The sequence below is a fragment of the Phalangium opilio genome, unplaced genomic scaffold (genome assembly GCF_054372755.1).
Source record: "Phalangium opilio isolate 3A_F unplaced genomic scaffold, DU_Popi_V2 ptg000115l_1, whole genome shotgun sequence".
Taxonomy (NCBI): Eukaryota; Metazoa; Arthropoda; class Arachnida; order Opiliones; family Phalangiidae; genus Phalangium; species Phalangium opilio.
The window spans coordinates 460,281-487,887 of record NW_028324210.1 but is presented as its reverse complement, the minus strand read 5'-3'; the positions used below and the strand labels follow the sequence as shown (position 1 = coordinate 487,887).

Sequence of the window (27,607 nt, the reverse complement as noted above, 5' to 3'; positions counted from 1 at the left end):
ATTTGAAATTTTGGGGAAGAAGAAATCTTCTTCGGATCCTTGGGCGCGTGCTCCGATGGGCGGAAACGTTTTCCGACTAGACTCTATCGTCACCGTCGTCGGAAGTGTCGGTGATTGGCTGGAGGAAGTAGCGACGTCACGGCCGGAGAAACTAAAAAGCTCGAGTTAGCTAGCCGCTAGCAGCCGAGATGAACTTTACCTAAAGACCTAGCTATTGACTGAGTTTCCTTTCCCACCCGACCAGGCAGCGTCCTCCGTGCTTCCCTTTGGAAAGGGGGGGGGGGATACTCGTGAAGAGCGGCTTCTACTCTATAGGTGACTTGGTCAGAGAAATTGCCAAAATCAGAATGAAGGTAACATTTAAAACGATCAGACTAGTTTAGCGAGAGAGGCGAGACAGGGTGTGTGTTTTGCGCGTGTGCCTCGTGAATCCGTGACTTTTGTGACAAATATTTATTTTCTACTACAATCTACAATCGACGATTCGTGATTTGTGTGACGACAAGACTTATTGGTTGTGACATATTTTGTGTGAAGAGATTATCGCCAATTATTTATTTCAAGAGAAGAAAAGAAAGGTTAAGAAGAGGTCACTGAACTTGGCATTGTTATAACAACCATCTTGGACGGAATCACTTTATTTTTGGTGAGTTCAAATGAATTTTTTTATTACTTTTTTTATAGGCCTATTAATTATTTGTAATTAGTTTAAAATATTTTCGGATATTGGGTTAGAATACATACACGCGGGTGTTTTTTTTATAATAAGATTGCCATAAATGAAAGGGTGCCGTGTTCTATGGGTCAAACTGAGTGGTGGAAAGTGTCACCGGAACACGCTGGGGTCATCAACATACCGGCTTCTAAAGCTGATTGATACGTCTTTACTCTAAACACGCGTGGCTATTTCCTCTCGTGTTAGGGGTCAAGGCAAAGCCCGTATCTCCTTATAACTAAATGAGACCCGTGTTCCGGTCATGACATTGTTTGTCCACTCAGTTTGACCACAAGGACGCGGCACCCTCTTATATCTAAATGAACTCCGTGTTCCGGTCATGACATTGTTTGTCCACTCAGCTTGACCACTAGGACGCGGCACCCTCTTATATCTAAATGAGTCCCATGTTCCGGTCATGACATTGCTTGTCCACTCAGTTTGACCACAAGGACGCGGCACCCTCTTATATCTATATGAATCCCATGTTCCGGTCATGACATTGCTTGTCCACTCAGTTTGACCACAAGGACGCGGCACCCTCTTATATCTAAATGAATCCCATGTTCCGGTGACATTGTTTGTCCACTTAGTTTGACCACAAGGACGCGGCACCCTCTTAAATCTAAATGAATCCCATGTTCCGATCATGACATTGCTTGTCCACTCAGTTTGACCACAAGGACACAGCACCCTTTAATTATCGTTATTAAACACCCTCTGTATATGTAAGACAATAGGATATTGAATTGTACTCTGTGTTTTTCTTAAGAACAGGCAAATTTGGTTGAAGTTAGCTTATAGCGCGTCACCGATAAGTCCTGTTTCTCTGGAATGGCGTTGAGTGGCGTCTTCTGAATATAGTTTTTCCCCCGAAAATTTCACCGAGTTTTCTTGAAAGTTCACTGTTCATGGGCTTCGTTTCTGGGCCAAATTAATGTTTCCGATCTTGAGGAAGGCGGCCGGCTCCGAGATAGTTCATTCACCTTAAACCATCCTTACCTCACTTACCTGCATGCACCCCCCCACCCCACCACCATTCGGTGTTCCGGAAGAGAACAGAAGGAATTAACACCCCCCCCCCTCTCTCTCTATACACGCAAGAGGAATTAAACCCTATCAATATAACTAATATAAAAATTAATTGAGGAGCAATTAGAATTATTTAGCTTGAGTGGTCATCTCGAAATTACAAGTGATGGGTACACTTTAAGATAAGGCCTATATCGGTTCGAGGTTCATTTACCGATTATTACCGAATAATCGGTTCGGGGTTTATTTACCGATTTTTACCGAATAATCGGTTCGGGGGTTCATTTACCGATTATTACCGAATAATCGGTTCGGGGGTTCATTTAGCGTTTACCGAATAATCGGTTCGGGGGTTCATTTACCGATTTTTACCGAATAATCGGTTCGGGGGTTCATTTACCGATTTTTACCGAATAATCGGTTCGGGGGTTCATTTACAGGGTTCATACAAACCTGGAAAACAGGGAAAACCTGGAAAAATCAGGGAAATAAATAGTTGACAAAAACCGCAGGGAAAACTCAGGGAAATTTGGAATTTTTAGTAAAATTCAGGGAAATCAGGGAAATTTGCGTCAATCAGGGGCCGAGTAATTAAGCAAAATGTTCATAAACATACCCTCTATAGGATTAACATTACACTATACTTTGGAGGCTCATAACTCTGGTTATATTAGAGATACGGGGATGTCCTTTGATTGTGTAATAGTCATATTTGCCCCCACCTCCTTCGTTAACATTTGCCCCATAGGATACTCCATATACGGGAAAATTCAGGGAAGTATTTGGGGAAAAACTTGGAAATCTTAGGGAAAATTGTTTTCCAAAAGTTGTATGAACCCTGAATTTACCGATTTTTTTTTGGTTATTAACAGGGTTGATATCGATTTCATTGGTTTAAATAATCGGTTGTAATCAGTATCGGTTCCAGTAATTGAACAAAGTTTCCGAAACGGAGCCGCGCTCTTTGTTGCGCCCTTGAAAACTAGTCTAATTCTTAGATACTCCACCAGGGGGAGAATTCAAAGTGGCGCTCTCATACCTGTTGTTGGTGGTAGTGGTTCCTTTTTTTCGGCTGGGGGAGGGAGGGGAGCGGGGGGGGGTAACCACCGACCGGAAAAACTAACTGAACTTGAATGGTAGCGAGGGGAGGCCAAAACCGAGGACCAGGAAGCAAAATTGGGAAGCTAGAGAGGAGAGAGAGAGGTAGTTTTTAGGATAACATTCTCTCTCTTTCGGGGAGTAATACTAGTTTTAGCAAGTGTAAAGAGTAAAAGAGGGGGGGAAGGAGGTAAGAGTGTTGGTTGCCCGTGACCGTGGTTGTATCTCTCGGTCGGCCGGAGATTGCGACTTTTCTACCGGTTTTCAAGTTCGTCGAGTGCCGGCATTTCTAATTTCACTTCTTCCGTACAGTCGCCCGTTAGCTTCGGCTCTACCTAGTCAGGTGTGCTAACGTTAGTGGCAACGGGTCCCTCCTTGCCCGCCTGTCTCGAATTTCGCGCTCAAATTCGCTCTCGCCGCCGGAGAGATCCATTCCTTGGCCCGCTCTTAATTCCCCGTTAGGGTTAACATCCGTTCGTGCAACGTATTTTGAAATTAAAGAATTTTGTCAAATTGCGTTTAAATAACTTGACGGTGTTTTTAAACATGGATTACCGCGTGTGTTTTTGCGATAACAATGGATTAATTTTAATGGTTTACTCCAGGGCTGGTAAGTTAATTATCCCTTATCTATAACGCGGAAAGTTAATTGTTTGTCTGTCATGATTAACCCCCAATCAAGAGTGGTTTTGTTGATTTCGAAAGTTGAAAACAAAAACAACGACAACAACACGCGTTAGAGTTGGTCTAAAGTTCTATTTAAGGTCCACTATTCCCAATTGGGCAATGCTAGTATGCTTATTTCTCTTGAAACTGTGCCTTTGGGGGGGTCAACTATGACACTGTCCCTTTAAAGTCTATCGGCATTCCAAGCTATCTTTTTTACTTGAACTAGACTAAGGGGGAGGGGGTTCTAGGTCTAGGGGTTCACCCTTTGTCCCGGGGGTTCTTTTATCGCGAACAGGCGGGGGGGGGGGTTATAAAGGGGGGCTCTCTCTCTCCCTCTCTGTTGGGGTTTAGAGCGTGATAACTTTGCGCCCCTTTTGGTTCGACGACCCGATCTGACCTGACCCGAGACAGTCTAAACCTTTTTCGACAACACTCTTTTTTTAAGAAGCCCCATAGTCCCGGCCCCCGGGGGATAGTACCTCTTTTTCAAAATAATTATCAGTCTCTAGGAAGGAACACCACCCGTATATACGTCTTCTTATCGTTGGCGTGCCATTCCAGGGGTCAAAGGTTATTTCTAGCGTCTCTAGCTCGAAGTGAAACTAATTCAAAGTGCAGCGGCTCCAAATACTGTAAATTTCGGTTTATGTCTAGCACTACTTTCTTTCTTACGAAGTTTAATACGCCACAATTACTTGCCTGTACTGTATTTTATTTATAAATAAAATGAAGATAAGTGTTGCCAGTCATTTGTGAGTGCAATTAAACAGACTGAAAACCTCGTAGTATTCAGTTCGATTCAGTTTCAAACCCTCATAGATCCTCTGACAACAAACGGTTAAAGTTAAGAAACGGGGGGGGGGCGGTGGGGTTCTAGCCCCCTTTTAGCGCACGGTTGCTATTAAGCTAATTGAGACGAGTGTTAAAAGGCTTAGGTTAGACGCGTCGAATGGCGGTCAAACTGTCACGCGGAGATTGAATCTCTGGGAGCGAGGGCAAGCGCTGGACCGTGAAGTTCGATATTAAACCCCATCAGCTAGGTCGCTAACAATAACACGCGTACAGTGTCATACGAGGAAGCGCCAGGCATCCCATCCCATCCTCGCAACTCGGGTCACCTCTCAGCTAGCCCGGAACTGATACATCAACTTCCGTTTAAACGTTTCGTGATTCATTGTTACTTTTCAATTTAATGCCATTTTTAGTCGACGTATATTTATATGGGTCATCTTGTCCAAAAAACCCTCCCCCGTAATGGACGGACACTGTCCATTTTTCTCTATTTTGAGAAAGTAAAGTACGCGTAAGGTTAGGGCGCATGAATACCACTGACGAAAGTAGTCTAGGTAGAAAGTTTATCCGAGCGAAAGCGTCAAGATGGTGTCTTGTCCCCAGCAATGGTTTTCTCCCAACAAATTGCATTTTATCATTTTTTTGCGCCTTTTTGTTTTGTTTGCCCCAAAAATAAAAATGTTTGGAGCCAGCTGGTCAACGCCGCGTACTGCTTTGGCCCTAACAAAAAATTGACCGAGGACGGGTAGGGGGAGAACCCCCCCAGAAATATAGAACCTGCACTTTATAACTTAAGAATCGCGTTACACAATCCCTTACCACACAAAGAATATGACACGCGCCGAAGTAGATTAATCAAAACGTTATCAAAACTCGCTCATCTTAATTCAGAGTCTATATCGGAGATGCAACCTGCGTGGTCATTGGTTAGCCATTCGGCAGCGGGTACCACACCACGCATCCATATCTTTTGATTAATTTAGTTCCGTTATGGTCAAAATGTGTCGTCGTTGTCCGTTATAAAATGAAAGAAGAATATATTGCTAGGGTGTTATATTTTTGGGGGAGAAAGTTCATTGGAGCGACTAAAGCCTAGCTGCACCGGCGGTGGTGGTGGTGGACGCGGTCAAGCTAGGGACAATCGGGACAGGCCGGGATTTCAAAGAGAAACCGATGACAGCTAGCTTATATAGTCAGTAGTGCACTTGAGGCGAAATTCAATAAAGAGTGGTCAATGCAACCACATTTTAGAATACATTACACGATACAATGAACCAAGTGCGAGAAAAAAAAGACAGTATGTCTCAAATCAAATTGCAAAAACACCTCTCTCTCTCTCTCTCTCGCTCTCTTTTAAAACATATTACTCTCTCTGCACTTGCAATCTTGGAATGTATACCCGCGCTTCGGGTTTGCCCAGAGCCGTCGAGAGAGTGACGAAATCCCGGGCCCGTTTAAAAAGACAGCTTTACAGGTGACCCGGGCCCCCTAGAAGGTACCGGCCAAGGGAAAGCTGACCGAATTGCCCCTCCCCCCTCTCTCTCGACGGCCCTGGGTCACCGTTTTCCACTAACTAAATGATTACCGAAACGAACCCTCTGTCGTAGATAACGGTTGCATTGCGCACGTCACAAATAACTGACAAGTTCACTTGCATTCGCACACAACGAGGAAAAGTTTATTAGCTAATCTGAAAATTATTTGTTGAGTAATGAAAATACTTATGTTAAATGTAAATAGATATCTTATTTTCTAGATAGTTTGTCCGTCCATATTAAGGAAGTTCTTTTTTTCAAGTTCAAGTTCGGGTGTTGGGGATGGGGGGGGGGGAAGGTAGAAGGAAGACGTGGTGGTTAGTTGTCCGTCCTCTACCTTGAAAAGAATTGCAAGATGGCGGCGGCGATCTTTCTTCTCCGGTTTCTGTTCGTCGCGAGTGAGTGGGCCAAGCGCGGTCATTACCCTTGTACCAATCTTACCTCATCTTAGCTAAAGAGGATTGTTGGCGTCTGGGGCGCCTTCCCCAACGCTCTCGTCCGCGGTTGATGCTGAGCTCAGTCGACTCGATTACCTTTTCATAGCGGTTTCGTATATTTCTACTTCCGCCTAAAAATATCTCTCAACGAACTCGTGGTAAAATTGTTTGAACCGAATTCTTTATTCGCCACGCGAAACCGGTTCGTTCTCTCTCGCGAAACATAATCCCTTCTTATTATTTATAAACGCCCCCTCTCTTAATCCCCCCACCCTTCCAACTGAAACAATTTGACTAATTGACTACGCCATTTTAATTAAACATACCTAAGCCTTTTCGGGAAGGAAACGTTTATACGAATGCAATTTAAAGGTCATTAAAGTTACAAATATTTATTAATTGATTTTGTTACATACTCTTTGAGGGTTCTTGTACAAAATGTTCATTGTTTGTTGACGGTATACAAGGTGTTCCCTTAGAACCATCCCATTGTATTTCGGTCCTCCCTTTGAGGAACACCCTGTTTAATGCTGATCTTCTGATCTTTGCGCTAGAATAATTAATTTTAATTCTATTCCTTTAATAATTTGGTCTTAATTATTGCGTTTTCAGGACTAAATCCTTGGTGTTTATCTTGAGAGTGGGTTCAACGAGAAGGCTTTGTCCGTCGGCGTCGGAGAAACGGAGGAGGAGTTCAATTACCAACGGTTTCCGGTAAGTCTAAGCCATTGTTTTAAATCTCCTCTTGTCAAATCAATCAAGTCCCCTCCCCCCACCTCGCCACGCCCCCTTTTATATTTGAAAGCGGCTATAACTTTGCGTTTATTTGTTTCCGGGCTCTGGTACTTGCCAACAATGATCGCTTTATCGCGTTTTATTGAATTGAACTTAGCTTTAGACGTAAGCAAACAAAGTGTGGATACAAAATCAATCATTTGATTTTAGGATTTGCTCGCCTTTACTCGATCTGATACACAATGAAGAGCGTATCCCACAATACCTTTCGTTGGCGTAAGGGGCTCGAGACCCCCGAGGGGGATTCGCGGACTTTCTATTGAACTTATTTTATTTTATCCAATTTTATTTTGTCGTTGCGCGCGGGGCGTAGCGGATTTGTATCGTCCCTGGGGCTAATCCCCCCGCGACGCCTTCAGCCATAATCCTCTTCTCTTCTTGGCAACACCCCCCCAATCTCCCCGCAAATTTGAAAGAGACGCGCTCTGGTGAGTGGTGACAAGTGCCTAATTAGATTAAAAAAGTCATTCCCTCCTCCTCCCCCCATTCTAACCGAGGGGTTCTACCCCCGCGCAATATACAGGTTTTTCCGAAAGAGGAGAGCAATTATAGGACTCAAAAACCATCTAACTGTACTTCGGTCCTTTCTTTTTGTAACACCCTGTATACCTGTAACTCATTGCCTGTCGTCATCTCTTATCTCCGCGACTACTTGTTTTATTCAATTTTTTTTTCTAATTTGAAAATGGCCCAACGCAGCTTGACACGCGTTACAACTTTCAAATTGGTATTTAATAGAGTTTACCGGAGTCGTTTTGATAATATTACCGGGTTGAACTTTGACCCCTACACCCACTCACTTTAGTGACGTCATATTCTACGTCAAAAATGTAAGGGGGGGGGGTTAAAGTGCGTGGAAGAGCCCTTCGAGGGAAGAAAACGAGAGAGAAAAATCGAGAGCCGAGGGTTTTCAAAATTTCTCTCAATTTCTTCGCCAAAAGACAAAAGTAGTTTAACCCAAAGTTATCCAAATATCATGGATGTTAAAAACTTTTAGGGTAATCATAGGACCGTGAGATGGTTCTATGGGCCATCAATTTTGAGTCCCACCTTCAGTTGATTAAGGGGTCACCTACAAAACACTCTCGAAAACCGTTCCTTTGTTGAAATTGTGATTCATTCCGAGACTTTACATGTTGAGTGTTAAAACTTCAGGTTGATATATTTCTTTAAAGGGAAAAAATAAGTAAAATTTGTTGGGAAAAGTTGGAAAATACACTTTCGAATATAGCTGCCGTTTCTCTTTCCGCTCTGGTATCTATCCGCACGCCTCGAGGCCATGTCGGGAAAACGTCCCAAGTGGGACGGATGGAACGCGGCAAGACGTGTTCGAGTGGGCAGGCGCCCAACTTTTGACCCCCCCCCCTCCCCTTGAACCAAATTCAATTTCCCTGGCGATATTAATTCATTTCGGATCGTTGGAGCGATTTATTTCGAGTACTTGCACCCTAACTAGTCACCACTCTCGCCTACATTTTACTAACATAACTGATGCCTTTTAAGATTGCAAGAGACGAGCCACTTATTCCGCGTGTATAAAGGTACTAAGGCAACCTTAGAATAGCCTCGATTTTAACCGTTCTCAAGGGGGAAAATTGACGTCTTTTAAGATTGTAAATTAGCCCTTGGAAGACTCGTCAAATTATTAAGGTCTCTCTCTCTCAATGTTTTAAGGGTAGCGACCATGCCTTGGTGGGGGGGGGGGGATTTGTACTGAAAATGAACCCGCCTCGGGGGAGCGGGGGGACGCCTCAATACCAACCAATTTTGGCATAGAATGTGTTCCCAAATTGGAGAGTAATTATTTATAGGACCGAATTAGTTTACAAATATTGGATTGTTTTAAGGATGACCTCTTAATTAATTTAGTAATTATTGCCTTTCAGTTTAAACGGGGTCAATGGGGGGTCCATTGTGGGGGTGAAATCGGTCATAGATGTAGTATAGAACCATCCCATTGTATACTTCGGTCCTTCCGTTTCGCAACACCCTGTGTAGTTAAATCTCTTGAAGTTTGAACGATATAATATAAAACATTATGGGTTCCTTTTAAAATAGAATAAGATAATGTATCCTTCCGCGCGCGGGTGCACGCTGTAGTTACGGATTCCATTACTGAATCTATAAAGTGAAAGCGTTAATTTTTTAACCTCGCCCAAAAAGAGCCCAAAAAAATGCACGGTTCCTTTACAATAATATCTCTTTGGGAAAAGTTCCTTTAAATATTTGCTTATCATATAGGCAGGCACCAAAAGGCGCTCCACCTATTTCGTGGTCAACCCGACAAGGCACTGAGTTAGTTAATGGGTCTTAGTGTCTTCTATCACTATCTTTACTCTCAGGTGATAATGGCCGCGTGTTACTAGCGTTTTAAATTAACGGGGACTGTGATACAATTTTCTCAGCGTCGCGTCTTGGCGCTCAGGTGGCAAGGTCGAATTTACTTTCCTTCTTTTTTACCTGGCGTCTTTGTCCTTGAAGTAACTGTTTCTTAAATATGGAGAAAATTCCAATACTTTTCTTTTTTCATTTATTATTTTTAATAATTAATCTAAATTATTATTAATTTAAACTGAAAGGCGCGTGTTGTTTAACGATAACAAACATTTAGAAACGTCGAAGTGTTTTACCCCTTGGTACATTATCGAACAGGGTGGACCAATCGCCTCTAAAAAAGGCCTCAAAGGGTAATTGCAACTGTACATTTTTAGTTAATTTGTTATGTTAAAAATAGTACAATCGTACGATTTAGGCGAAACTAATTTCGTTCGTTATATACTTAATTAAGGCTTAATTTATTCCTCGATTTGGCATTCCCGGTTTAAACTACATAGCTAGTTATCTCGCACGGACCAGCGCGGACGACCCTGAAACAAACGTATAAAATGCAAATTCATTTTAGTAGTCAAACCCCCCCCCCCCCTAGCTTTCTTGAAAAATTTGAAAGTTCCACTTTTTCTTACCAAATTAAATTAGTTCTTCTAGGCCTTTTTTATATGTACCTACGATAGTTGTCACCGACGCGGCAGGAATTATTTCATTTCTCCCCGTAATATTACTCTCGATTCAAGCTGGTAATTAATCCTTCTCAAATTAAGAATTGGAAAGAATTAAGACTATGGCTTGAATTTTCATGGTAGAATTTTATAGAAATTTCACTTTTTTTGGAGGGGTTAAGAGATCAGGGTTAAATGCGAAAAGGTTTTTAGTCCCGTCCCAGATTTTCTGGTACTAAACTGAATAAATAATACAAGTAAAAGCACCCACCCGAAATGCTAGAGTGCACCACTTAAGGTTAAAGTTAAGAAATCGGGAAAAATTTCTCTAACCTAAAGTGAATATGAAACTTTATGGTGAACCATCTTGTTTTAGTCATAAAGTTTTTTTCTTGTTTTAATTTGGAGGTCACATTTTTTTAACTTCAACTCGGATGAAAGTAGTTTAAAACCCTTTTTCTCATTCTTAGTTGATACCGTTGTTAAGGTAATTATTTAATGGCGTCCGCCTTTTACAACGCTGTCAATTGGAATCGAAATCAGACTGTGGGCTGGCGACCTTGGGTCCACCTTACCCGATCAGCTATCGATCAGACATTCATGTACGGCCAGGGAATAAAAAATCGACTCTTTTTTCTCTTTCTCTAGATCTCTTTCTCAAAATTAAAACCGCGTATATCGGGTTTTTTTTATTAAGTTAATAGTTTTATATACCGTTAGGCTTAAGTTAACCCTTGTGTCTTTAATGGGAGGGAGGGAGGTTGGACTCCCGTAATAGCGGAGCCCTCCTCCTCCAATCTTGGGGCTCCGCTCTGGGCATGCGTATATACTCGCCCCCCAAAAAGATGTTTCTCGGAGAAACTTCCCCCAACGGGGCCATCGCGGCTGCGCCCCAAAACACACTCACTCAAGCACCTCGCGTCGCCTTTCACTAATTCCAACTTTCGGTGATCGGGGTCCCTCTTTCTCAGTCGCGCTGTCCAAAGGCTTGCGCCTCCTCAATTTAGCTCATTATCTAATGATTGCTAATTAAGCATCAGTCATGATCAAGCTAATTGGGCCTCTCGATATTTATTAATTTGCGGTTGTTGTGATCATTACGCGTCTTTAGAGTAATGGCAGTTTCCCAGCTTTGACTGTATTAATGTCTATGGGCAAATAACATGGGGTGCCATTAGTCTATACTATAATATGGTGAGTATTTTCTGTAAATGTTTACTCGTAAAATACTTCATCGTAATCTAACATTAATTGCGATTAAAATCACGGGTTGGTTGGGAAAAATTAATTTAATCTAGGCGGGCGTTTTCACCGAAAAGAAAAGACTCGTTTTAAGGCTATACAGGGTGTTTCTGATCGTGAATTCTGTTATTAATTAAAGACCCAAATAAGTACGCAACATCCTTTAATTAAGTAATGACAAACTTCATTAGAAACACCCTGTATCTTAGACAGAGCCCTAGGAAAAACGAGAGTTAAAATAAAAAAGAGCGGAACAGAGTTTTAAAAGCGAAAGTAGTTCAAGGCCGACGTATACATTCATAGCGGTTCTAACTATAAAACCCGATTACTATCTCCTATCTCTCTCTCTCCCTCTCTCTCTCTCTCTCTCTCTCTCTCTCTCTCTCTCTCTCTCTCTCTCTCTCTCTCTCTCTCTCTCTCTCTCTCTCTCTCTCTCCCAAGAAAATTATTTCGCCAACTGCCTTTTAGTTTCGTTCATTTTTTTTTTGCCCTTTACATTAATTCAAGTACGCCCAAGGTTAGACCACTTGCAATGGTATCAGCTGAACGACTTAAAGGGTGCAACGTTTAAAGTTAAGGTATTTTGAGGCGCGGGTTTCGAGGATCAAGCAAGCCGCTCGTGGACTATAACAGGGTTCATACAAACCTGGAAAACAGGGAAATAAATAAATAGCTGACAAAAACCTCGGGGAAAATTCAGGGAAATTTAGAATTTTTAGTAAAATCCAGGGAAATCCAGGGAAATCAGGGAAATTTGCGTCAAACAGGGGCCGAGTAATTAAGCAAAATGTTCGTGAACATACCCCTCTCCATAGGATTAACATTACACTATACTTTGGAGGCTCCTAACTCTGTGTCTACTAGACATAGGGGGGATGTCCTTTGAGTATGTTACAGTCCAATTTATCCCCTATCCAAGCATACTAAAAACTTGGGGCTTCGACAAACAGGGGCCGAGTAATTATGCAAAATGATCGTAAACATACCCCCTCTATAGGATTAACATAACAAGAAACTTTGGAGGCTCGTAACTCTGGTTCTACTAGAGATACGGGGATGTCCTTTGAGGATGTTATAGTCCCATTTGTCCCCCCTCCTTCGTTAACATTTGCTCAATTGGGGAAAAACCTGGAAAACTCGGGGAAGTATATGGGGAAAAAACCCATGGAAAACTCGGGGAAATTTGTTTTCCAAAAGTTGTATGAACCCTGTTATAATAATAAAGTTGACGGAAGTTTTTAGTAATATTTAAATTTAAGTAGAAACACGGAGTATGTATCTCGATCCTCCGGACTGGTTTCTTATGTTGGAAAGAGAAAGCTATAGGCTAGCTAGCTAGACTGGACAAAAAATATTAAGAAATAACTCTGAACCGGTTAAGGGACAAACAAAATATTATTTTCCCGTCTCAACAACTTTCGTTTTCCAATTTGGGTCATGGTTAATTCCAACCATCGTCTAGCTTCTTCCGCGTATGATCAATGTATATAGACTTTGAAATTTAAAACGGGTTAATATATTTATTAATAAATAAAATTGAATCCTGTCCACTTAATTGGGTATCGAACTTTTAAACCGTTCATTGCTAAGCCTAAACTGACCATTTCGAATGGACAAAATCGAGGAGAGAGAGAAAGAGAGAGCGGTCACCGCCAAATATATCGAGTTACCAAAATAATAATCATTTTTAATAACTTCCCCCTTTTAATAAATCATAATTTTTGTAGCGGAAATCCAATATCTCGGATTTCGCGTGAAGCCTTTGTGTATATTTATATATTTTCGAGACATAATTCAATGATTGGATTCAGTTTCAAAACGGAAAAAGAGTTTGGGGTAAAAGGTAAAGGCCGTATAGCGAAGAATTCTAACACCGGTAAACAGAACGATATATCTTTATCGGGAGATCCGGCGGCCGGCCCAAGCTTGACCCGAGGCTATTTTTAGAATCAATCGAGCAACGGAGAAAGATATAAATTATTACGTCCCCTAGCTGAATATCTCTGTACAATAGTCCGTTAACAAAGTTTGACATAACATATCCAGATGTGCATGCATCAGACGTACCCATAGCTGGAAATATATTTAAAAACCCCATTTTATCGGGGGTTTTTTCTTCTCGTAACCTTCAGTAGCCTCGGGTCAAAATGCGTTCGCTCGCTGACCAGAGATAAAGCTTCCATACTATTGAGAAAGAGAGAGTTACGACAGGAAGGGACTTCTTTAGTCCGAGTTAACCGGACAGTTGCGTAAATCTTTCAAGAACTCAAACTTTCTCTTCTCTCCTCCTTTCTTAGTTCACCCCCTTGCCCCCCGCCTTGAACTTTAACCTCAACCTCGTGGGAAAGAATTTGTTGAAATCTAAGGAGATAAAGGCACGCGGTACACTTTAGTGGACTGTTAAACGATTTGAAAGGGGGTGGGGGACTGAATGCGCGGATATGATTTTGTTAATTACTTCAATTCTAACTGCATGCATGTATGTATGCAGCCTTCATTTTTTTACCGTTATCTAGGCGCGATTATTGTCGTTTAACGGGTTGAAGGCGGTCGACCTTGTTAAAATTACTTCGCCATCGAGCAGCAGCAGCGATCAAACTAGTTTTTGTAATGTCCAAGGTCAAACTGACGCTGCTCGCAAACACGCAACGTTCCCTTTCGAAAAACTGTAAATAAATTTAAAGACGCGTTTTTATTTTTCGAAATAGTTTAGAACTATTCTCACCTGCATTGGACCATTTGTTTTAAAAGCGGGGTTTCAATTGTATTTAGTATAATTAGCCTTATTCCTGATCAGCGCCACCTACCCATAGCGGCGACTTTGAGAACTACTGTAAGCGGCAAGCCAATCAGATGTCGCTAAAATCTGGTGACTTCACTGACTGGCACTCTCGGGTCTTACCAAAAATGACGTCACCAGATTTTAGCGACATCTGATTGGCTTGCCGCTTACGGTAGTTCTCAAAGTCACCGCTATGGGTAGGTGGCGCTGATCAGGAATAAGGCTAATTGCACGATGCGTGATTCTAAGATGATTAAATTGATTATCCCCCAATGCTTAAAGTAAAAAATAAAAGTCGGAAGTTTAATGGTCGGAAGGCGATTGACCGCTTAACAACGAAAGTCCCTTGTAGGTCTCTTTTATTAAAAAAAAAATTATAAAAAACACGCGCAGAATTTCCAAATTCAATCTGTACGTGCAAGAACAGTTGTTATATACTATAGCTATGGCTGTCGATAGTGTGTCCCCGCGTTGCTAAAAGAAAGAGTGGCCTGCAGGAGAGTTTATTACCTACTTCCGGAATCTTCCCGCCAGTCTCTCGATGTAATGTATAAAAACAATCAAATTTCCGCTCGACTGAAGGTCTTCATCCTTAGGCGCACCTGGCCGCACGCGGCTAGCTCCTCTCTCAAATATCACCTGGCCGTGCACCATCCATTCCCAATGAGAGAATCAACCCATTGTTCTTCAATTCCTAACCTACCACCGCCGCACCATCCAAGAAACTATCTCGTCGTAACTCTCTCTCGAGCGCGCAGCTTGCTGTAATTTGTAAATAAATAACTGTTTACGTGTAGCGGGCTGTTTCTTGTCAGAGTACAACTTATAGGGGAGCCCCAACTTAAGTACTTGTTGATTCGCCGCGTCTTTCGTCAACAGGAAGCTAAAAGTCTTTTCTCAAAATAAGTTTTCGTTCTTTAGTCAGAAATTGGTAAAAAAAAAATAAATGAACGGTGCTGCGACGCGATCGGAGGGTGTAAGGTTAAAGGTCATGACCTTGTCAATAGGAATAACTAAAATGGTGTACTCAACAGGTCCCGTTAAATTCAATCATATCACTTGCCACTATAATATAACTTAGTATCGAGACATTAATAACAGTTTGCTCAGTGTCAAGTGACTTGGTAAGAGATATAGCCGGGAATACATACAGCTTACAGGAATTATCGCGTATCTATGTGGATTTTGCGGGAAGAGAGCCGGCGCTACTAGACTACTTTTAAAGGGCGAATAATATCTCCAGGCACAATGATTCCTATTTACTTGTATGTATTCCAGTAGTCGCAGGTGAAAACGCGAGCTTTTTACTCGCGTTACGACTACGGTTCCATTGTCCCTCATCGCGACCCCGCCGCTATTAAATCACCCCAACTTATATCAAAGAGGTCCCCTTGACGCGTATAGGACCCCCGAATACCTACAAGGTTAAAGACTGAATCTTCGGCCATGCACCTTAACCAAAAAACACCCCTATAGCTTAATAATAAAAGAGTGGGGTTGGCTTCAACCGAGAATATCTTCTTGGTGCCCATGCCTCCATAATCTATCCGGAGTTACTCCGGAACGGTCCCGAAGATTTGCCTGCACTCACTTTGCGCGAGGCTCAATAAAGTGGCAACTATTGGCGCGCCGGACGGCGGTCAAGTTGCCCGGGCCATCGCGGTCGTTAAGAGTTCACCCGCACACTCCATTAGATCCAAGTCGCTTTTAAAAATGAATCTACAAAAATATTTAAAAAGTGCGAGAAAAGTATTTCCGTATTTTTTGAAGCGTGTTTAATACAACGGCACTCGGCACTCGTACGTTAACTTATCGTAGAGGATAATACGGTAAAAGTGGGCAGTTGCCATTAGTGTCGTCCGTTTTTACCAACACAGATTTTTTTTCAAACATTTCCACGCCAATGAACAACTTTTAAAGTTTTGGAGTTTTTATAAAAAAAAGTGCTTCTCGCGTTGCGGGGTGAAGTGGTTGGTCACTTTATGATGACTGTAGCGTCACTCGCCAAGCGTCATCAGTGATGACGAATGATCTTTTATCTATATATACACGTCATGGATACTGATCAGTCGGGGACATCTTTGCAGATGGCGGTGGCTTCGTCAGCGTCGGCGTCCAATATCTTTTCCATGACGGAGAGTTTGGCCTTGTCGGCCATTCTTCAGGAAAGGATACGTAAAAGGTTAGCCGGCCCTGTATATCGTCTGTTACGCAACACGCACCTTCATTTGCGATTGGCATGATCATATTTTGAGAATGAATCAAGTTTTAAATCCCCAGAATGAATTGTTTTATTTGTTCCGTTCCGTACACGTGTTCAAGCATGTTTTGATATTTTATCTATTTCGATTACCAACTTATTTCTTGTTAAATTAATTGGTTTAAAAATGGACTTTCTCCATTTAAAAAAAAAGGCTTGTCATTCAATTGACTTCAGGCGCCGAAAAATCCGAGGGGTGCCTCACTCCCTTTCAATGTTTGGGGAGTCACCAAATATTATAGACCCCCTATATGTTCCGGACTTCCGGTGACACTTTCCACTCAGTTTAACCCTAAGAACGTGGCACCCTTTAATTATCCTAAACACCAAGTACGCCGCGAGAGTGAGTACAGGGCTCCCACCAGGTCCCTAAAAGTCCCTAAAGTCCCTATTTTCCTACAAGGTCCTTAATCAACCCTAAAATTGGTATTCGGTCCTTAAATCACCCTATTTTTATAAACCTCAGAAAAAGTATAAGGGTGACCTGAAAATGTCTTGTCTGAGATTTGACCAGAGCCCCAAATTTCCGCAGCTCGCTTCGCTCGCTCCGGTTATTTATGATTTACTTAATGTTCAATTTAAACGAATTAATTGGCTAAATTTTATAACAACAACAACTCGTGCAAAAATTATTCGAGTGGTTTAAGATTGGTTTTCATATATTTTCGCCATGTACGTTATTGTAAATGGTCAGAGAAATTTGTTCAAGTTAGTCAGGGAAAACCAGGAAAAGTCAGGGAATTTCATTCCAAAAATTTTGTACGAACCCTGTAAAGGCCCAAATTCTAGTTCAGTGGATTTTTTAAAAAACAGTATACATAATACGAAAATAGTTACTTCTAATCAAAAAACCTTCCTTATACATTAGAGCCAGTATCAAGTCTTACCTACCGCTCCCTTAGAATAAGAATATAAACAAAAGAAAGTCAGAAATAATATCCTATTTGGTCGAAAATATAGAAAAGAGTAATAGGTTCCTAACTGTTTGTGATATTTTCACAGAAAGGATATCATTTTGTTTTACCAGTGGTCCGTTTTTGGTTCCTACTTTTAGAATTTAGGTCCCTATTTTACCCTATTTTTATCGTGAAAAGTCCCTTTTTCCCCTATTTATTTTTAAGATTTTGGTGGGAGCCCTGTGAGTATCCCCTCGGAATTAAAGAGGGTTAAGCTATAGGAGTAAGTCATCATTTATTTTTGTTATGTATACCCTATAGAATTTAGCACTTAACATTTTCCGGTGTTTCCCAAAATACATCGCGCCAAGAAATCCATTAGGTATCGTCTATAGTTTCGCTTGGTCGATCACCATCAGGGTGACCCTCCCTTTGGGGGTGGGGGCGTTTGGGGGGGGGTTACAAAAAAGAAAAAAAGAGAAAAAAAATGTGTAAGAAGGCAAAGAAAAAAATTGATACGGGTTCTTGATTGAGGAGGACAATATTTGTTCGAAGCCCCTAGAGATTTTCCTTCCAGTCGGACGCTTCTTTTTAGATGGGATAAATATCCGCCGAGGCTTAAGCTTGTTCCCGCGCTCAGTCTTTTCTAAAGAATTCTCGCTTCGCTTTTTTTTACGCCCGGGACGACTAACTCTTTGGTGGCGTATACACTTTAAAGGGCGCCCCTGCAAAGCGAAACAAAAGCTTCCCCCATAAGCTCAACTTGCCGGAAAAGGTCCTCTCACCCCCCCCCCCGCCCCAAGCGACGTGCTCCGCGGGAAAGCTATCTCCTCTCCTTCCAACAACTAAGGGATTAACCATACGCTGAACCAAATTAAAGAGATCGGATACTTCAACGAAATTAACTGAAAGTTAACTTTCTCGATAAAGGTGGGGGGGGGACTGCGAAGCCAAGGAAAAGGCGTGTAATTCAGTTTGAACCTGTACTTGACCAACTTCCTTCGGGTGATTGATTGACTGATAATCATTGTTAATAAGTCAAAACCCAAATTGCTTCACTAAGGGAACTAAAATGTCGGCAAGAAAAGCTATAAAAATGTCCCGTTAATGCCTAGTTATCTTTAAGAGCAAGTATCCAATCTCTTTCTGAGGCGACTTTCCTCGAGAGTTGTCGTGTCCACCCGCCCACTATCGCGGCTTGTGTCGCCCACCCGTTCTGATCCTTTAAAGTTGGGCAGCGCGAAAATTTGAAAGTTAAAATTCCTTGGCGGACCCCCACCACCTGTAACGCTAACGAAACCCTAGCACTTGTCTTTTCAAAGTACAGCGTTCCGGGTTTGCTGGTCCTAACTTTGACCCAAAGGACGCGGAGGAATACTTTAGGGTTATGGGGAACACCCTGTATAGTTAGTTTCGGGCTTAGGGGCTTAGTTGCCCCGCGGCGGCGAACAACCGAGAAAGGGTTCCAAAGTTGGTTAGTTTGTTAGTTGTAAAATAAAATTTGCTAGACGTCGGAGTCCAGGCCTTTCTAAGGTGCAGGGGTGTCCTCGGAGTACGTTAAGCTCTCTTTTAAATTCGTCTTTTGGCAAAAGAGTTGGCTCGCCTTTCGCACGCACGCGGTTCCTTTCAATAGAAATTTTCCAATCCTTTTCAAAAATTTCTCTTCTAAATTTGTTTCCCTATTGAAAAGACACGTCTCTCTGATTGGTTGATGCCCTTTTCGACGACGGGATTACAGTTTGTCTTTTACAAAAAGAGAGAAAATCGGAAGAAGATCTATTCCCCCGTACACCCGATTTCAAATTAAATCTCCCTCCCAAAAATTGCAAAGAAAATGAAAAAAAAAGAAGCTTTGGAGTTTGCGTTTGCAAAATGAAGAAACTCAAATTAACCCCTTAAACCTTTTAGCTCTGCAGGTTTCTCTCGTTTTTATTGTGCTTGGGAGATTTAATATTAACCGAGGGGTAATACGCTGTTATAAAAAATTTAAGTTTTTAATTTTACTTCCGGTGGTTCGGTTCCGGAAGTAAATTCTTTTGGGTGAATATCAGTATAACCTTATAGAAAAGTGGAAGCTATGGGTTCCTTTCATACTTCTCTAAGGTCACCCTGATCTTACGTGGGACACCTGCCGATCTCCGATACTGTCTGACCACCCTCCTCCCCTTAATATTCATATCGCCTAGCTGCCTCTTAAGTTAAGGAGACCCCGAGAGCGCCCACGTCAGAGACAGAGAGAGAGGGAGACTTTTTTTGGGAAGGTCGCCGACCGTATTTGACCCAACTACTTAATATAAAAAGTATCATCAGCCCTTATAGAATTGTACTCCAGCTCACATCTTTCCTCCAAGGTATCAGAGGGGGAATAATTCGATTGGGCCATAAATAGACCTTCTGGGGTTCCAAACCAAAGGGAGCAAGGAATACAGTTAGTGAAGGGTACTTTTTGGGCGACACTCGCATCTCGCTCCTTTATGTAAGGAAATTTAAGCTATCTGCTTGTCAATAACCATTTTTAATAGGGTTAAAACAACAAGATGGCCTCGGCCACATTACAGTTTTGCGCGGACAAATTGGTAACACCAAAAACTGGGGAAGAAAGGGGAATATAGGCGCCCAGCCGCAAGGGGACAGAACAATAGTTTTCCAGCTCTAAAGAGCGCAAAACTAAAAACGAGCAAGTCACTTAAAGGGTATGCAATAAGCGGCGATAAGACGTTCAGGGTTGTTTTGTTGTACTGACACACTGTTACACATTTATACGGTTGATTTCTCTTTTTTTGTGGTAGAGTTGGGGGTTATAATGATAAGAGTTGATATAAATATAATATATATGGGAATTAATAATTGATAATAGTGCGTTCACCTCTTCTTTGTCTAATCTGCGTCTCAACCTTGAGCGCGCCACAAAAAAAAGCGAAAGAGCCAAAAACATATTGCGAGATAGCCTGATCGTCTAACGGGAATTTTAAAATTATGAACTTAACTCTACAACATCTACGGAAATTGATTAATATCGGAAATTATCAAACGACGTTTTAAAAAAACACTCGCTAGGGATGGATTAATCCTATTTGGGGACCCTGGGCTTATCGTAGGGCCATTCTTGATATGGTGCTTTGATTTGGGGTCGTAATCTGATCCTGGATTAAAGCGAATTGCCTTTGACCATTTGACCACAAATACACTTCCCGAATGTTTCCCACGGGGGGGGGGGGGAAGGTCCTGGGCCTCGCTTTTAATAACTTCGTTTATTTACTTTCGTAACTGATTCGTCAGTCAGTAACTGAGCGGTACATATCGGGGTTGTTTTTTTGTACGATTCGGGGGTGTAGATTATTGTATCTCGGATGGGGTCCGTCAACCCCAAGCGCCCTTGAACTTCGCCGAAACATCATGCCCTCTTTATTTTCCCCGCCCAGACGTCTTAAGATCAATGTTTTGCACGTGAAACTTTCAATTGTCTCGGCACGTGCCCTTTGACACGCTCGCGTCTTCGTGTAAGCGTACGATTATGTCAATTTAAGTCGACAATGTCTTTCGTTTCGTTTATAGAATCTGTCGTCGAGTTGGACGATCATTGGGGCAGCTTGACCAGCAACCGGAGCTTCAGCCATTGACGAGCGCATTCCGGAAATTATGTCCCGTCAGGCGCTCGACGATAAACAACCACAACGTATTTGAAAACCACAAGGTAAGTAATTAAGTTAATTTGTCAGAAGAAATCATTTCTTCAAATAAGGGGGGTTCTGGCAACTCGAGTGAGTCGTACGCCCGTTATTTGGCGTATCCCGCGTCGATCTTAGTTTTTGTTTATTTACTAGTTAGCGCGCGGTAGTGGAGGAGACCTAGTGACCTTGCCCCGACTCGAATGTCACGGTTAACTTTGTCGTTTTTACTTTTTTCCAATTCGTCGCGACGCTTTTTGTATCGCGATAAGGAAAGCGCGCAGTTGTTGGGATAACTCGGCTTCCCCCCGCGACGACGATTGCTTTTCCCCACTCACCCTTGATTTCCAACTTTTTTTTTTTACTTTTATCAAAATTACTGTCTCTTTTTTTTATAACCCATCACGATACTCTCATTCTTAGTTCCATACAGATCCAGTATAGTATCGTAGTTGCGATTATTTCGCGGCCACCCCTGCAGACTCGCGTCAGACAGTCAGAGGCGCCCAACAGAAACCTACTGTCCGATTTAGCCTTTTAAATTTTAACTTTAAAATTAAGTTAGGGTTTTAGAAATATCAGGTATGCCAACTTGTTTAAGATGACACTTGTCATAGAGCTTTTTCCATTCAAAATTGATTTCAAACGCGACCCCCTCCCTCTGAACTCGGGTCCTTGTCATCCTTTTTGGAACAGTGTGTTGTGGAGTAACTGTTAATGTTTCCTCGGTGTTCTATGTATAGGTGCGTAGAATGGAAGATGGGGCCTGGGAGATCGGCGCCATTAAGGAGGAAGAGTTTGACCAATTGGCCGTGTACAGGGTTCCGGACCAACCCAGCGATGACCAAGAGACGGGCCGAGAATCGGGTCCGCAAGAAGTGGCCAAAAATCGAGCCGAAAGAAGTCTACCCAGAAATCTGGTCCTGAGGCCATCGCAGACACTATCCGATGTAAGTAATTATATCGTCCTTGGTTATTTAAATTCTTACCTCGAATGTACGAGTTTAATTGTCGTTGGAGTTATATTTTAGGAATTAAAGTCCATCTTCGTTTAAATATTTTTAATTTCGCTAACATTCCCACTTCAAGCGGACTACTTTCTAGTCTTTAAGGGGTTAAAGCGGCGTAACAATCCGCCTTTAATTGAGGTTTAGATCGATTGAGACGCGTAACCGACGAAAGTCACGAATTTTCGTAATCGGAGATGCGAATAGAAAGAGATGCTTTAATTAAACGAAAAATATTAAGAGTCAGCTCTCTTTTTAAATTTTAAGGTTTTGGGAGTTTGGAGTACGGATTACATTCCACGCGGAACACGATTCGGACCTTTAAAGGGGGACATTTATAGCACCGAAGACGTTCCGACCGAAGCCAATCGCAAATACTTTTGGAGGGTAATTACCATACCTAAAGTTCTCTCTTTTTCCGCTCGGGAAACAATAACGAATATTGAAATAATTTTGGATGGCAGGTTTATAGTTCGGCCGATTCTTATTACTATATCGACGGGTTCGACGTGGAAAAAGCCAACTGGATGAGATACGTCAATCCGGCCTATTCCAGCGACAGTCAAAATTTAGTGGCTTGTCAAATTAAACAGAATATTTATTTCTACACCATCAAAGCCGTCATGCCTAATCAGGAACTGTTAGTTTGGTATTGCCGCGAATTCGCCGGGAGATTGAACTACCCTCTGACCGGAGAACTCATGTTACAGAAAATTCGTAAGTATCTATTTACTTGTCCTAATTAGCCTTATTCCTGATCAGCGCCACCTACCCATAGCGGCGACTTTGAGAACTACTGTAAGCGGCAAGCCAATCAGATGTCGCTAAAATCTGGTGACGTCATTTTTGGTAAGACCCGAGAGTGCCAGTCAGTGACGTCACCAGATTTTAGCGACATCTGATTGGCTTGCCGCTTACAGTAGTTCTCAAAGTCGCCGCTATGGGTAGGTGGCGCTGTTAGCCTTATTCCTGATCAGCGCCACCTTCCCATAGCGGCGACTTTGAGAACTACTGTAAGCGGCAAGCCAATCAGATGTCGCTAAAATCTGGTGACGTCACTGACTGGCACTCTCGGGTCTTACCAAAAATGACGTCACCAGATTTTAGCGACATCTGATTGGCTTGCCGCTTACAGTAGTTCTCAAAGTCGCCGCTATGGGTAGGTGGCGCTGTTAGCCTTATTCCTGATCAGCGCCACCTACCCATAGCGGCGACTTTGAGAACTACTGTAACACGCAAGCCAATTTATTCAGATGTCGCTAAAATCTGGTGACGTCATTTTTGGTAAGACCCCGAGAGTGCCAGTCAGTGACGTCACCAGATTTTAGCGGCGGCATCTGATTGGCTTGCCGCTTACAGTAGTTCTCAAAGTCGCCGCTATGGGTAGGTGGCGCTGGTCAGGAATAAGCTACGCTAATTCGTATTAGTTTTGACGATCGATGGAGTATATTGAATGGTCTTTGTTGGGTGGGTCGACAGGTCAACGTTTACCCGAGAAGGAATACTACGCCGAGCGTCCTCATCAGTTGACACCGACGGAAGGTAGTACGCGAAGCGACGAGGGTTACCATAGCAACGGAGGTCCGGATGACGCCGTTCTAACACCACCCGAAGACAGCAGCGATAGCGACAATGAAAACTACGTCCTGGACTTTAGCGTCAAAAGTAACGTGACCTCCAAGAAGGTCAAGGAAAATGGTGACGACAAAACGGAACCCGAATTAGACAAAGGCGTAAAAGATTCGGTCGACCAAGATGAGAAGGAGGAAGGCCGAACTCGAGCCGATTCACCCACCCCGACTCTATCGCTGGACAAGAACGAGTTTCGCAAGGTCAAGATTAAAATGACAAAGGCTTACAATTACCGGAGTCATATCTCGCCCGAAAAGGAGGTGCTGGTCAAAGAGAGGATTCCGGGTGTCCCCGATGGTAGTAATCTATCAAAACCGGAAACGCAATACACGGCTCCGGAACCAGTCAGTCCAAAGTACGCTCAGAGCCCGAAATACCCGGAAGAGGCCGAGATGGGCGAAGGACATCGTTCCGCTTTCACTTCCTACGAAGGAATGGGACAACGCATGAGTTGCAGTCCCAAACCTTCACCCCCCGGAATCCTAGAGAACTTATTGTTGCAAAGATTCGCTAACGGACACGCGCGCGCTCCCGAGGCTTCGGACACCTTGAGAAGAGAGTTTCTCCAAATCCAACATCGCCACCGCGAGTCTTTGAAAGAACCCGTGCGGGTCATCGTCCCCGGGGAAGCCCCACCGCCTTCCGGGGTCAACCTGAAACATCATCCGGAAGTCCCGGCCATGACGATGACCGTCCCGAATCGCGTCTTGTACCCGCCCACTTCCACTTCGAATTCGAAACAACACAACGCCACCAATGGCTTTCGAGGGGCTAACCCTTACCGGTCCAACGCCGATGGTCACAGTCCCGAAATGCATAGCCCTGATTCGACTGATCGGTCGGGGGTGCAAGCCCCCGTTTCCACCTCAATCCCCAATAACGGCGGTGGTAATGGCGGTAACGGGAACTATCCTGGGGGGCCGTACCCCTTACCCAATGGCGTCTCGAACTATCTTTACGTTAACGGAATCACCCCGATGTTCTCGCCGGCTCACTTCAATATGTACGCTCGGGGTTTACCGGACGGGGGTGTCCATTCCACCTTGGGGGATCGGTACCCCCATCATCACGATCTACCCCCTCACCTCCACCCTTTACAAATGGGCGTCCTACAAAGGTCACCTCCCTCGGCTTTGATGGTTGAGACGTCCAACGGTGGCAGCGCGTCGTCGCAGATTCGTGGATTACCTTCGCCCTACGGTCATCGGTCAAACGGGGGCAGTTCCCCTCATTCCCCCCATTCCCCGCCTTCCAGTGGCGGACCTTTCTCACCTACCGGGGGTTCCCGGGGTTACCGATCCCTTCCCTACCCCTTAAAGAAAAAAGACGGTAAGATGCACTACGAGTGCAATATTTGCTTCAAAACATTCGGTCAGTTGTCCAACTTGAAAGTCCACTTGCGGACGCATTCGGGGGAACGCCCCTTTAAGTGTAACGTTTGCTCCAAAAGTTTCACGCAATTGGCGCACTTACAAAAGCACCATTTGGTACATACGGGGGAGAAACCCCATCAGTGTGACGTTTGCAAAAAGCGGTTCAGTAGCACGAGTAACTTGAAAACGCATTTGCGATTGCATAGCGGACAGAAACCCTACGCTTGTGACCTTTGCCCCGCGAAATTTACGCAATTCGTCCACTTAAAATTACACAAAAGGTTACACACCAACGAGAGACCTTTCACCTGTCAAACGTGCAACAAAAAGTACATTTCCGCTTCCGGTTTGAGAACCCATTGGAAAACGACTTCTTGTCAACCCAACGCCGTTTTGGACCATCTCTTGGACGGAGATCGGTCCGGGGGCTACGATTTCCCCGGTTCCGGCGGCGAACTCTCCCCCGACGGTCGCGAATTGTCCGAATACGTCGCCAGCGGTCTCTTGTCCTCCCGGAGGCTGAGACACGGCGATTTCGACCGCGACGGACAACCTTTAAGCGTCGAATCCAGAGACTCGTTCGGCTCCAATCGGAGCGAGGCCGCTTCCCCTTGCGAGAACGAGAATGACGATGACCTCATGAGGTGCGAAAGTCGCGGAGAGTTACACATTGACGTTGAGGAAGATAGTAAGTGAAGAGGACAATCACTCCCCCCCAACGTCTATCCTCCGGACTTCCTCCCACCAGTAAAAGAGACGAGATCTCTCCCGGTTCATAAAAACAAAATTCTGACCCATTGACCCTTTGACCATTCGCGGAAAAATAAACTAAAAAAATAAAGCCGCGTGGTGGTCAAGTCAGGAACTGACCAACTCGAGTTAAAACCGTTTAAATAAAGTTTATCGGCGCTAGAAGCTGCGTGGTCAAGTCAGGAACTGACCAGCTCGTGTTAAAACAGTTTAAATAAAGTTTATCGGCGCTAGAAGCTGGGTGGTCGAGTCTGGAACTGACCTATAGTGACTAGCTAGCCTCGAGTTAAGCCTTTGTTTGACCTTTACAGGGTGGTCGAGTCTGGAACTGACCTATAGTAACTAGCCTCGAGTTAAGCCTTTGTTTGACCTTTACCTAATTCCCATTTAAACTTAATTAAATGTTTAAAACTCGCGGCTCGGCTCGGCGCCGCGCGACACCTGACGGCGTACGTGGTCAAGTCAGGAACTGACCAGCTCGAGTTAAAACCGTTTAAATAAAGTTTATCGGCGATAGAAGCTGGGTGGTCGAGTCTGGAACTGACCTATAGTGACTAGCCTCGAGTTAAGCCTTTGTTTGACCCTTTACCTAATTCCCATTTAAACTTAATTAAATGTTTAAAACTCGCGGCTTGGCTCGGCGACGCGCGACACCTGACGACAAATAAATTATTTGAACTTTAAAAAAAAAAAAAAATATGGCGAGAGCCGATGCAAATTAAAATTCGAATTGAGACAAACGTTTTAATTACGAATGATTTTATTTATTTATTGTAAATTTTCCTATAATTATTATATAATAATATTATTATTATTATTTCAACACCCCCATAGACTAATGAGAGAAATGAATATCGTAACCTACATAGACTGCCACAGACACTTCTTTCCAATTTATATAATTTCTCACTAAATATGATCAGGGAGAGAGAGGGAGAAGCCGCCTAATGCTAACAGAACTCGTATCTAGCGGGAAGGGGTTGAAAACGGTGGATCATTGAGCATGCGCGAAGTGACATCACGAATAGTCGCTACATGAGATAAAAACTTTGGATTTTGCGCGGTAGATCTCGCGGTGGCCCGGGCGATACATACTACCCCCGTTGGCTGGGAGATTTACTTCCCCCACCCAAAAGAGAGAGACACCTCGCGCTATTCACGCGGCATCTCCCTCTCTCCCTGATATGATGTAGTAGCCGCGACACTGTTCGTTTCTTAAGTCTATATGACGTTGTCACAAACGATTAGCTCAATTTTAACCCCAATCACACACTGCCCCCCCCGATTTATTGTGACGTCACCCCTTTAGTCTTCGCGGGTCAAATAGGGAAAGGGGATAAAACAATAATTATGTATGTATAAAAACAAAACATGGAAATCTCTGGTCGCGTTTGGTAAGTTCAAATTTTCAAAAAAAAAACCCACCGAAATGAATTCAGTGGCGCGACTAAGAGATAATTATGACGAAACATTGCCCCTCCTCCAACTCAGCCTTCCCCGGAAGCCCCCCTCTTAAAACAGTATTAAAATCGTTCGACCCCCCCACCCCCTTGACCAGTTATCAATGGCTATCTATATATCTGTAGAAATCTTAGCTTCTAAAATAGTTCGAGGGGCTAGAAAAATATTTAAGAGTAAAGATCCCCTCGAAATGTACGAAATTTTTAAATAAGATTAGAGTTTTAAATTCGTTCAGTTCAGTTCGGTTTTAAATTCCTTTTTGAACTTTGACCTTTGCTGCTTTCTTGGCGTTTTTGACTTTAGCTTAGCCGCTATAGGTTGGAAATATTTCCGGTAGTTTCCAAAAAAAATAGGTTAATTAGGGTTAGTAACTTTCTGGGCTCCGTTTTAACCCGTTGTTGTAAAAATAAAAATGGCGGCACTCGCGTGTAATTCCTATGAAAATAAAATACATCCTTCCGAAATAA

General features: G+C 43.2%; 1 protein-coding gene and 1 long non-coding RNA gene across 6 annotated transcripts in view; one reads left to right on the top strand and one right to left on the bottom strand.

Annotated features, from left to right (window-relative positions):
- The window catches only part of LOC149623055 (uncharacterized), a 103,638-nt gene that overhangs the window by 13,887 nt on the left and 62,144 nt on the right, over positions 1 to 27,607 (bottom strand). The window lies entirely within an intron of this gene.
- On the top strand, positions 153 to 27,607 carry Blimp-1 (PR domain zinc finger protein 1). Of its 5 annotated transcripts, none has more exons than XM_089853469.1 (8): positions 153 to 646; positions 6,891 to 6,992; positions 16,181 to 16,275; positions 20,805 to 20,943; positions 21,661 to 21,867; positions 22,192 to 22,311; positions 22,389 to 22,641; positions 23,404 to 27,607. In XM_089853469.1, the coding sequence occupies exons 3-8, from the start codon at positions 16,181 to 16,183 to the stop codon at positions 25,623 to 25,625; spliced, it is 3,036 nt and encodes a 1,011-aa protein (XP_089709595.1). In that variant the 5' UTR covers positions 153 to 646; positions 6,891 to 6,992; the 3' UTR covers positions 25,626 to 27,607. The 5 variants fall into 5 exon arrangements, with proteins under 5 accessions (XP_089709595.1, XP_089709596.1, XP_089709594.1 ...); XM_089853468.1 differs by lacking the exon at positions 153 to 646 and adding an exon at positions 2,909 to 3,455; XM_089853470.1 differs by lacking the exon at positions 16,181 to 16,275.